The 13,025-nt window shown below is 28.7% G+C and overlaps 2 protein-coding genes across 2 annotated transcripts; one reads left to right on the top strand and one right to left on the bottom strand.

The window, feature by feature from the left end:
- Positions 1–633: 633 nt before the first annotated feature.
- Positions 634–2,909, top strand: OCT59_024045 (uncharacterized protein; the record flags this gene model as incomplete). Its single annotated transcript, XM_025330147.2, has 5 exons — positions 634–879; positions 1,159–1,231; positions 1,323–1,510; positions 1,591–1,930; positions 2,023–2,909. 5 exons carry the CDS (start codon positions 634–636, stop codon positions 2,907–2,909), a joined length of 1,734 nt encoding a protein of 577 aa, XP_025183768.2.
- Positions 2,910–3,597: 688 nt separating this feature from the next.
- On the bottom strand, positions 3,598–5,875 carry OCT59_024044 (uncharacterized protein; the record flags this gene model as incomplete). The annotated part of the gene is made up of 5 exons (XM_066135133.1): positions 3,598–4,749; positions 4,852–5,182; positions 5,260–5,435; positions 5,496–5,568; positions 5,648–5,875. 5 exons carry the CDS (start codon positions 5,873–5,875, stop codon positions 3,818–3,820), a joined length of 1,740 nt encoding a protein of 579 aa, XP_065991186.1. The 3' UTR covers positions 3,598–3,817.
- Between the last annotated feature and the right edge of the window lie 7,150 nt (positions 5,876–13,025).

The following is a 13,025-nucleotide window of genomic DNA, read 5'->3' as shown; positions in this document are numbered from 1 at the left end:
GTGTCGATCATTTCTACACCGAACACACCGTAAATTATGCGAACTTAAAAATATGATTGCATAGTTTTATATATGAAAAAAAAAAATTAAAAATTGGAAATGTGAATATTTATACCGAACACACCGAACACAAGTAAACACAAGCAAATACATGTGAATATATATGTGAATTATCTAATTTTTATACATTTTTTTATGCACACTACCTAAAAATATATTACTAAAGTTTTATTTTTTGTTTTATAAAGGAAAAAAATTTTTTTTCGCTGTGTGTTCGGTGTAGAAATGATCGACACATTGTGTCAACATTTCTGAAAATGGCAATTGTATTTTTTATTACTATAGTAAAACTTTAATACCCCTTGATTGGGAACCGGTCTACAACTCCGGTTGACAATCAATTTAAGTGCACGTTTTAAAAAATTAGCCACGTGATCGAAGATCTCTTTCTTAACTTACTCAAAATAAGAAAACAAAGACTACCAATTATAGAACAATGAAATTAATGAAGTTTCTGTATATATATATGCTGTATACATGTATTTTTTTTTCAAAAAAAAAAAAAAAAAAAAAAAAATCTCTTTATTTAACGCATGAATAATATTTTAACGCTTTAGTAATTTAGCGCTTTCCATGTCTCGTAACATTGAAACCGACAATTTAAACGAAGTGAATGAATTGTTATTTTGGGTCGAAGAAGCGATTTCTAAAAATCATATTAAATTTTATGAATATAAACATTTTAGCAATATTCGAGAAATTGGAAATGGAAATTTTGGGAGAGTTTACCGCGCTAAATGGAAAGATTTAGATCAATACTTAGCATTAAAATATTTTTTTAGTTTTGATAAGGCTACTATTAAGGAACTTGTTCACGAGGTGGTTATAAAATTAAAATTTTTTTCGATCGTTGTAGAATTAACTATACCCGGCGCCGTTGTATATTATCGGCCGATTTACCGTTGTAACACCAATTTTATAATTAAAATTCTGCCCACGTGACCGGTGACATTTAAGGGGATGTGAAAAAAATAATTTTGGGACTAAAGTCCGTCAGATAAATAAGATAATCAGAATATTGTCATCTACTGCACGTGCATAATTTAGTATATATATTTATATTTTTTATACTTAAATATTTTTATATAATTTTATTAGCTCGAACTTCAACGTGAAGTAGCTTTTCATGACAACGTAATTAACTTTTATGGGATTACAACTCAAGATCAAGGTATTACAATAATCATATAATATGTTAACATCTTAAGTTACATATAATCCTTATCTAATAATCCTTGTTTTCAACGAAACTTTTTTATTAGAAATTGCAAGTAGTGGAATGACGAAGAATTACTTATTAGTAATGCAATACGCTGATGGTGGTTCTCTTCAAAACTATTTGAAAGGGAACTTTAAGAATCTTACTTGGGAAGATAAATACAAATTGGCATACCAATTAGCATGTGCTGTATCATGCTTGCATAGCGAAGGAATCGTGCACCTTGATCTGGTAATTTATTAATTCTTATTATTTATCATTAATATCTATAAGATTTGTTATATAACAATAAATTTTTTTTTTTGAAAAAGTATTCTAGTAATATATTAATACATGAGAATAAAATCAAGCTAGCTGATTTTGGTTTATCAAGAAGAATTGAAACATTGCATAAACAGCAGCAATTAGATTTATTTGGAGTAATTCCTTATATTGACCCAATAACGTTTTTTACGAGTGGTAATGATCCAAACTCATTAAATGAAAAGAGTGATGTTTACAGTGTTGGTGTATTATTATGGGAAATTTCCAGTGGAAAACTTCCCTTTGAAGATGTTGCATATGACATTTGTTTGGCCATGCGAATTCGCGAAGGTGAAAGAGAAGCAACCATTTTTAATACTCCCATTGAATATGCTAATCTTTATAGAGGTAAATATATATTTAAACTCAATTGTTTGTTTTACGAATTTCCTAATCAAGTTTTTATATAAAGTTGGCATAATTTTTTTTTTATCTTTTAGAATGTTGGAATATTGAACCAGATAATCGACCATCTATGTTTGAAGTTGTTAAAAGGTTAAAAGCATTTATTTCACCGTCAAATATAGAAGTTGATAACTTAAAGGTAATTGAAGATATGGACATTAGAAACTCATCGCATAAAAAATCTAAAATCATTCAAGCTATTCAAAATTTTGAAAATACAAATGAAAGTACATTAAATAGTATCGATGATATTAATGAAGTTAAAAAAACATTAATTAATGTAATAGTTGAAATTATTTTTAAAGAGCTTAATGAAGAAAAAGATCAAGATATAAGAAATCAACTTATTCTTGATAATCTCAATAGTAATAAGATTACTTTACTAGAGATTTATAATTGGTTATTAAATAACCAAAATGAATCAAATTATATTTTTTTGCTTGGATATTTTAATTACCATGAAATAGGAACAGATAAAAATTATGAGAAGGCTTTTAGTTTATTTAAGAATGCTTCAGAGAAAAATCATATATTAGCACGATATTATGTAGGATTATGTTATGAATTTGGTAATGGAGTTGTAAAGAATGGTAAATTAGCCTTTGACTCTTTTAAAAAGATAGCTGATGAAGAGCATGCATTAGGGCAATTCAAACTAGGATATTTTTATTATAAGGGAATCAGTGTTAAAAAGAATTTAAAAGAAGCTTTTAATTGGTATGAAAAGGCTGCGTATAATGGAAATTTAATAGCTATGTGTAATATTGGTCTTATGTATAGGAATGGAGAAGGTACTAATAAAGATCTTGATAAAGCAATTTATTGGTATAATGAATCTGCTGATAAAGGAAATCAAGACGCTCAAAAAACTTTAAACAAACTTTTAAAAATTAAGAATAGGAAAATATGTACGGTTAGCTAATAAATTAATTTATGTTGAAAATGAATTTTTTTCAGATTTATTTTTTTATGATAAACTATCACGACTGATGTAATGAAGGACTGTTTATTTTTACGCGTATGCAATTGGTTCATCTAGTTTTACTTATGCTCCAGACTTAACAAAGGTTTTTGAAACCGTTCTCTAGTATATATATATTAGAAACGGAAACCATTATTAAGAAAATTTTTTTGTTGTACAATGTCACGTGCGAAGCAAAAATATCATTATTCTTGGTAGACATATAATTAGTCCGAAGGACTATGTTTAATTGACTGTCCAGCTTCGCATAAAATAAATAAATAAATAAATAGTCCGAAGGACTATTTACTCCTACGCTTGATGTCGTCACGTCCGCCGGATGTCCAAGAATTCCCAATTATTCTGCAATTTAACCACTAATAACGGTTTCCGCTTTCCTAGTTGAATATACCGAGAATGACATTTTTGCTGGATGGATATCCGGATATTGCATAAACGTACATACTACCTTGCGTAGAAATATATAGTCACTTCGGACTAATTAATATGGAAGGTATCTTACAAAGATACAAGCTAATATATCAGGATCGATACTTTTACGTTAATAACCTATACCTCGAATTTCGATATTTTTTTTTTTAAAATGTAAAAAAAAAAATCATTTGAAAATTTGATTTATTGTGCATATATTTAAAAATTTTATAGAATCGATAAAATGAAGTGATTTACATAAATTAGAAATGAAAAATTACAACTATTTAAAATTTGCTTTACTAAAAAATACATTAAATCGATCACGATGCATTTATTAAAAAGTATTTTTAATTTTTTTTTGGTATTTTCTTAAAAGGGAAATTATGCATTTCTCTAACCGCAATTTTGTAATCTCGCCCAATAATTTTCGATCATTAAGTTGTATTCCGCGACCACGGCCCTAATGACCACGCACGTGACCACGTCCTTTTTCTTTCCTTAATTTTCTTAAGTTTCTCTAAAGACTTTTGAGCGTCTTGATTTCCTTTTTCAGCAGATTCATTATACCAATAAATTGCTTTATCAAGATCTTTATTAGTACCTTCTCCATTCCTATACATCAAACCAAGATTACACATAGCTATTAAATTTCCATTATACGCAGCCTTTTCATACCAATTAAAAGCTTCTTTTAAATTCTTTTTAGCGATTATCCCTTTATAATAAAAATACCCTACTTTGAATTGTCCTAATGCGTGATTTTTATTAGCTATTTTTTTAAAATATTCAAAAGCAGACTTCTCATTCCTTACAGTTCCATTGCCAAATTCATAACATAAACCTACATAATAATATGCTAATATATGGTCTTTTTCAGAGGCAATTTTAAATAAATTAAAAGCTTCTTTTTTATTTTCACCAGTTACTATTCCATAATAGTTAAAATACCCGAGTAAAAAAATGAAATTTGGTTCATTTTGATTAATTGACAACCAATCATAAATTTTTGGTAACGTAATCTCATTATTAAGATTATTAAGAATATGTTTTTTTCTTGTTTCTTGATCTTTTTCTTCATCAATTTCCTTGAATATAAGGTTAACAATTTCATCAATTAATTTCTCATCAACCTTAGCGAGCGTATTTTCGTTTTGTTCCACTTCTATATTTTCCAAATCTTTGATAAGCTGAGATGTATTTTTGCGGGATGAATTCTTAATACTAATATAATCGATATTTATATTGTCGTTTGGAATTAGAAAATTCTTATTTTTAATTGTCGTATCTGATCGTGAAATTATCAACTTTAATCTCTTCACAACATCGACTATAATAGGACGATCATCTGGTTCACCATTCCAACATTCTATTAGATTAAGAATAAATATTTGTTAGATTTAAATGTATGAATCTTGAATGAACTAAAGCCTGTATCCTGTAAGCAAATTTCAATTATAATTAAATTTACCTTTATAAAGTCTAGTATACTCATCAGGGGTACCATCGATAGTTTGTTCCCTTTGGCCTTGGAAAATTTTTGTAGCTAAACAAACATCATAAAAAACATCTTTAAAAGGAATTTGTCCACTCGATATTTCCCATAGTAATACGCCAATACTGTAAACATCGCTCTTTTCATTTAATGAATATTCAATGTTCATATCAAATTTTTTTGGGTCAATATAGGGAACTATACCAAATAAACTTGATTTCTTTTTGGATGATGCCTCAATTCTTTTGGATAATCCAAAATCTGATAACTTGACTTTATTTTGATGAATTAATATATTACCGGAATGCTATTAAATAATTTAAATATGTTACTTTTTTATATAAATTACATGAATTATAGTTATTAATAAATGATTGAAATTACCAAATCACGGTGTACGATTCCTTCATCATGTAAGCATGATACCGCGCAAGCTAACTGGTATGCTAGGCTATACCTGTCATACCAAGTAAGATTATTGAAGTTCGTCCCCAAATAGCTTCGAAGAGATCCACTATCTGCATACTCCATCACCAGCATCATTTTGTCACTAGTAGAGTCTAAATCAAAAAGTGTTATTTTTACTAATTAAAAATATTATTTGGGAAATGTTTCTATACCTTTATCTAAATTTGTAACTCCATAAAATTTGATCACATTATCATGAAAGTCAACATCACGATGAAGGGCAAGCTTGGTAATTTAAGAAAAGTAAATAAAATTACGAAAAGATTTTAAGAAGAGAGAGTATTTATCGTATTTTTATATTCACCTCACGAGAAAGTTCTTCAAGAGTAGTATTATCAAGATTAATAAAAGATTTTAACGCCAAATATTGCTCCGAATTTTTATACATTGCACGAGAAACTTTTCCAAAACCACCCGTTCCAATCTCTTGTATATTGCTAAAATACTTATAATCATAACTTTTAATATGTTTTTTAGATATTGCTTCTTTAACCCAAATGAATGAGCTTTTTGTTTCGATATTAGAAGACATATTAAATCAAAGAAAAAAAAAGTTTTACTGCGGTAAAGTGTTGAACAAAGGAAAAGAAATTTTTATTTTTTTTTAAACCAAATTATTTCTTTGAAACTTATTTATTATTCCCATTTCGTAATAAAACAGGTTTTTTTTTGTCAGACATCTTTGTGTTATTTCCATTTTCAGAAACAGATTAAAAAATGTTAATCATTTATTCAAATTACAATAAATTACAATATAAATTTCACACTTGAGGGCATAACAAAATAATTTGACGAAACAGAATACAACAAATATTTCTCACTTTCAATTTTATTTCTTTACAATATTTACAATATTTGAAATTCTTTAAATCGGTCAATCAAGATGATCATATATTGTTCTTTAAAAGTTGAGTTAGGTGACACTAAACGTTAATTTTAAAAAGGCTAAATGTATAGTATAATGAAATTTTTTATGGTATATAATAAATGTTACACAAATGTACTAAGAGCTCCGTACGGTGTGACTACCCTAGAAAGATGAGAAAGACGATAGTAGCTTGCTGAGTATTGCATGATGCTAAAATAGTAAAATCGATATTGAGAATAGAATGTAGAACTTAATATGTGTGATATTGACATTTTTTATACCTCAACAGTTTAATTTTTATTTTGATTGTTTTATTTTATTCTTTTTATCATAATTGTCATGTTTATTAAAATAATGCTTTATATCTGTAATCAAAGATTATTTTTCCTATTTATTACACTGCTAGCCTAATTAGAACTGATTGAATTACGAATTTTATAGTATTCTAAGCTAATAATTAAACACTAATTTTGATTTAATTCATATCTCTTCTCAAGATCAGATAATTCCATTACATATGAACTTTTGCTTCTCGTTTCCTAAGTTCACATTCTTTTAAATCCAGTTTCTTTCTCGATATTCAAACTCTGTAATAACGTTTTCACGGTTTCCCTGTTTGTTATTATTATACATAGTAATTGTTAGTCCGAACTCCGAAGTGTAACGAAGGACTATGTACTTCTACGTTTGATGACGTCATGTCCTGATGTCTGATAATTCCCAATTATTCTGCTTATTCCAGAAACTGAACCCATGTTCCTTAGATGACAGATTTTATAATTTAACAACTACTTCGGACCTAATAACGGTTTCCGTTTTCCTGCAAAACTTACTGCGTATATCATTTTAACAGGTCGATCTCACTCAGGATAGGAGATTCTTAACGTATACTTATTAATGTACTGTACAAACTATTGTATATAGGTAAAAGACCGATAATTCTGGTACTAATAAGAAGATAATTTATCAAGGGAAGAATATTTATTCGGAAATATTGAGATATAAGCTAAAAATAAATAGCAGATAATACGCGGAATCTTGAATTTTTTTTTACATTATAACCGCAGTCTCCTTTTTCATAGAAAACATGTCTAATAGTGTAAGTAATATATCTATAGATACGATATATTAAAGAAGGTAATAAAATTACATTTCTTTGTAAAAATTATACAAAATATAGTTTAATGTAAGACTTGACATAGCAAATACAAAAGAAATAAGATGGAGAAAGAGTTTGTTCAAAAAGTGAGCTGTAAATAATAAACCTACTATAAATAGATCATGTTATTGTGTTTTAAGGTCGGATTGTATTGATTTAACACATAATCACAATCTCGTTCCTTTACAATTAATAAAGTTTATGCCAGATAATCGAAATATTAAAGATAAGATACTTGGACTACCTATGGCTGGAACTACAATTTAGCTATAATAATGGTAAATCCATTAATAACACTTTGAGCCTGTTCAAAAAGAAAGATAAAATTTTGGACCTGAGATTCCCTGCAGAGTCACGTACCTACGTGAACATTCTATATGAAAACAATGGGCATAAATCATGTCTACAAATATACAATGTGAGTGTTAGGACCAGCCTAAGCAAGCATTTGGCGAAGCTAAAGTGGGTAAGTGACTCTGCAGCACCATATAGTTTTCTATGAAGTGACCATACAGATGATGGTTGTATGGTATACTTGTAGTGACAATACATACGGTAGTGACCTCGGCCACCCTGCTTATGCTCATGACCACCTTATCGCAACTACAGAATAACGGAGACTAGGTAACCTTCGTCTCAACATCCAAACGTAAGTAACTGGAATTATTGTTGCGATTTTTCCTCTTTTTTACACTCACCATTTTTTTCCACTTGTTACTTACTAAATCTGGCTAAGGGCAAGTATACTGTAACTGATACTAATTTATTTTATTTAATTCATATAATAGAAAGAAATGGTTAGGGAATGAAAAAAATTTTTTTTAATATAAATATAAAAAATGTTTAAAAAAATTTAAGAGTTAATCGGTGTATGTAATTTAGACGATTTATGGCCTATGTAATATGTAATTATTGTTTGTTGCTGACTTAGGGGGGAAGTGGAAAGGGAAAGGGAAGAATGACAGGGAAAGGGGAAAACGAAAATATGAAAAGAGGAAATACACAAACATACACAAACCCACACTCCCAAACCCACATACCTTAAGGAAGATGTAAAGAAAAGGCCTAAGAGAAGACCTAATAAAGAGAAGGCCTAATAAAGAGATAGAAGACCTAGACATAGAAAAGGTAGACTTAAAAAAAAGTCGAGATACTATATTTATACTACACTCAATTACTCATGAGTCATGACGAAACTCACATCAAGATTATGTGTTACATTTCGCGTGAGCAACTTTTATTCATATGATCGATCTGAGCATTATATATTTAATTTCATCAACCTCTATATACATCACGAGAACTGTAACCCTTTGTTACACTTCGCAGTTAGGTCATCAAGTTTCTGTTATTATTAATAATGCCATTTTAAAATCCTTAACCGTGCAGAATTATTAAAAAAATCTCTGATAATAATTTTTTATGTGATACTTTGCATATGTTTTATATGTTTTGATTTAATTATTTGATGGTACATCGTCCTTACGTTAAGGAAGACAGACTGTAATTAAATCTAGATCACATGATGAGAGTAAAATTCCGATATATCAATAATTCTTATATGAAAATGTATCATCACGAAATAGACATACTATATATACGTAACCCATTCTAAAAATTAAAACATTGATGATAACAAAAAATAAAAAATAAAAATTGAAAACCAATCTAACAAAGAAAAATTCCTAGAATAATTAGGTTCTACATAAACTACACCATTATTAAATCTGACAAATCTTGACTATATTACAATTTACTAATATATTCATTTTGACGACCAATCCATCTTTCTATGATACAAGAACGAATCTTTCTTTAGCTTTTTTACTAACTATATGATGGAATGAGTGTATAATCCCTTCTACTTAGTCGTTTCATTTGTTTCGCGATGCCATGCCCTATAAAAAAAATTCCGGAAAAAACTGTGTTTTTATTCGAAGAAATTCAGACACGTAATCATTTTTCTGAAAAATTTTTATAGGGATGTTTTCTTTCCCAATCAATGACTCCTTTACATCTAATATCCCAAATATATTGTTTACTTAATCTTTGTATTATTCACGAAGGATTTAATGGTCTCTTTGAATATTTTATCTGTACGAATTCTTACATCTAAGTTAATTTCCGGATGTTAATCAAGCGTTGGAAATATCTAAACTGAAGTTTGAAATCTTTTTTTATATTAAATGATAGATCTAAAGTTATTTTCAACGGAAGGGTATTTCATGAAGTTATTAAAGGGATAAAGGGATCGTTAAATGTTAAACTTTACTTACTTGAGATTAAGCACAAGTCCACGAACTTTTCATATATTTACACAAATTTACGTAAGTTTACACCCTGGTCGCATGGTTACGCCTAAAAAAATTTCCTGATGAATAATTTTCACAAATCCATATATGCGTCCAAGTTTCTATGCAATGGCCACAACGAATACATCTACCCGACGCATATATTTCAGGATTGCATAACTCCAATAGTAGGCAAATTTCAAACTTTAAATCATTATTTTTGAAGGATATGTCATGATTAAATTCTTTCATAATAATCCCGTATGATGTATTCCAATCATTTCTACCATTTCCAGATTCATTCTATATTGCTTATTGAGGTTTAGCGCTAACCATATTGTTTTGATTCAGTTCTTTATAAATTTCTAATGGACATTTAGTTATTAATTTCTTATGCCAGATCAAACCAAATTCCAAAGTATTACTTAGGGTTTACGCTAAGATTCTTATTGGTCTCGTATATTGACATTTTGCCAAACTATCAACCATTTCCATTAAAATGCGCTTCAACATTAATCACGTTAACCCTAATATTAGAATCGCACGGAAATTGAAATACATTCTTCCGTAGAAAAATTCTTGTACTACCTACATTTTTACAAAATAATTTATCTCACAATTGATAAACCGCCAAATTATCATTACTGTGCTATTATCACCTATTTTAACTAACGCAACTAATTCTAATTCTAAGACACAAATTATTTTCTATTCCTATATATACAGTATATCCTTTATCTAATAAATTATCTTGATCGTTAAATACTACCCAACCAATACCGTCCCATCATCTATTTAGCTGCATCTTTAACAAGCATCTAAATGCTCTACTTCTCTTTTTAATTTTAGATAATTATCTTTCAACTTTTTCTTTCCTAACTCCCCTTTCTTAATTAACTTATCTATCTAATTAAAACCGTTTATCTATTATAAGCAAATCTTTTAATATCTCTTGATCAATTACTGTTTCCAGTCTATCCCATTTGCTACTGATGTAGTGTTAATTTCTTAGTTATACTTCTCTTGTATTTAAGCTTTTTCAAACCATTCTGGAATTTTACCTCTACTACTTCTTCCAACTTGACATGTCAGCTCCTTCCATAAATGTTTTAACTTCAGTTTGTTAGTATTTTCATCACTATATGTAGCACACTTTATTATATATATGTAAAACAATAGCAGTAAAAATGAGAAAATTGTCATGTGACAGAAAATGATCCACTTCGCTAAATTTGTACCATACATTTGTGGCTATGTTTGAGGCCTTTTCGGGCGAAAATTTCAATATGAGGCCTATAACTCATTAATTTTATTAAAAAAAGTAGGAGGCTTTACCAAGCGGGACGAGTTTAGTAACAAATTTTATGAAGAAGACGATATTGCTTTACAAATATATTTAAATTATCAAGGTCGCCGTTCATTAGGAAAGTAGATAGGTTTTTTGTGAAAACCCAAAATTATCTCGTTTTTTCACTAATATAAATGAAGCAGCAAAGTTGAAAGTCGAAATAATTGAACTATTATTGCAAGTGAACGAAAAGATAGCCTAGGCAGGTGCAGGTGGTGGTATCAAGGAACATAACCTCAAAATAAAGAACGAATCATATTTTAGAAAAAATGATAAAATAAGGAGATTATCAAAAGAAGTAAGATCAATCAAAAAAAGCTAAATTCGGTTAGTAATTCATAGATCAGAAATAAACAGACGAAAAGAAAAAATTCGAAACACGAGATTGCCATAAGTTTCTGCGGATAAATCACGCGAATCACCGGCAAGCAAGATATAATATAAAAGGTAAAGGAAGATATTAGTTAGACACAATCAAATCAAGATTTACCATCTAGACAAAAAACCTGATTCAAAAATTGAATTATACCGGGGTATTTTGTTAGAACGATATTTTATATCCTAAACTTGTTACCAGAATTAAGGGGCCACTAAACAAGGTACCTAGTAAAATACTCGGGTCTTATAAAATGGGGTGCGCTCAAAAGGGGATACTATATGCAGTGCTAGACGGTATAGATATCAGATAGTGAAAGCGAAGATAGCATTATTAAATGATAATAAGAGAAAGGACTGTAAAAAGGAACCTTCAGTACAGATCTAGGTAATTGGCAAATAGGATGGTATGAAGACAATTCAACCGTAAAAAGATCGTAATGCAAGGATCAATGGAGTTGGCAGAGATTTTCGGAAGAGGCTAATTCAATAGAGACAAAGGAAGAAATCAATATATTTTCAAAAAAATACAAAGCGGCTTTTATAAAAACTGAAAAAAAAAATGATTGTAAATCCCATCATAAATTTCTTTCACAAAACAGACACAAAGACGAAGTGAATATTATAGTAGATGAAATGAAAAAATCAAACGGTCTAAATCACGTAACTTCAACTTAAATAATGATGATGTTATTTTAGCTGTATCCTTTGCTAACGATTGATTATGAAGATTTATTAATTAAGGTTTTAGATAGGAAAGAAGTTGTTGAAAAAATTTAAGCAACCCGAACATAGAGAAATTTCAACCCGCTTATGATGATATAGCGGATGCAACAGGTTGACGGTCAATAATAATGAGACAGAATAAATGTGGTAGTAAATATGATTGTTTCAGAAAGAAAGAAAAGGACGGAGCGATTGATTTGGATGATCCAAGTTTTATGAAAGCAAGTGGTTGCGTGATTAAATTATAGAAATAAAGCTATAGAAGCTAAAAGTCAAGATTTTGAAAATGCTTCTAAAAAATCGTTTAATGAGACATCTAAGGATTTTTGTGGTACCTACAAAGTGAAGAAATGGAAGATATTATTTTCTTAAATTATTAAAATTTAAAAGAAGAGTAGGAAAAATTATGAAAAAGCATTTAACGATTAAATTAGAATATGAACAACGATTTCCTAAAGATTTAAACGGGAAATAAAAGTAATAAACGAGAAAAAGAATGGACAGAAGTAGTATAGAAAATCAAAAGAAGATATATGATTTTAATGGGTTTAATTTTTAATATAATATAATTATATTATTTATTTTTATAATTGATGGTCAAAATATCATTCGAGATTAAAAAAAGTTTGATTTAATAAAAAAATAAACCAAAAAATAAAATAAATAAATAAATAAATAGAGTCAAAAAAATAGAAGACCTAAAAAAAAATTATTGTAAGTGCATCCCATATCCCATATATTCAATATGTAAGACATGATGCACCCCCTTTCGACAAGAACTTTAGCAAGAAATTTGAATAATATAAGCAATTGAAAGGCATCTTTTAAGTGTTGATTATATAAAAAAAACTTTCCAAGCATACAAGTAAAAACATATGGAGTGGGCATATGAAATAACCTTTTAACTCTTTTTAG

The sequence above is a fragment of the Rhizophagus irregularis genome, chromosome 4, assembly GCF_026210795.1.
Source record: "Rhizophagus irregularis chromosome 4, complete sequence".
NCBI lineage: Eukaryota > Fungi > Glomeromycota > Glomeromycetes > Glomerales > Glomeraceae > Rhizophagus > Rhizophagus irregularis.
Note: the sequence above shows the minus strand (reverse complement) of the source record. Positions and strands in the feature narration are given on the sequence as shown.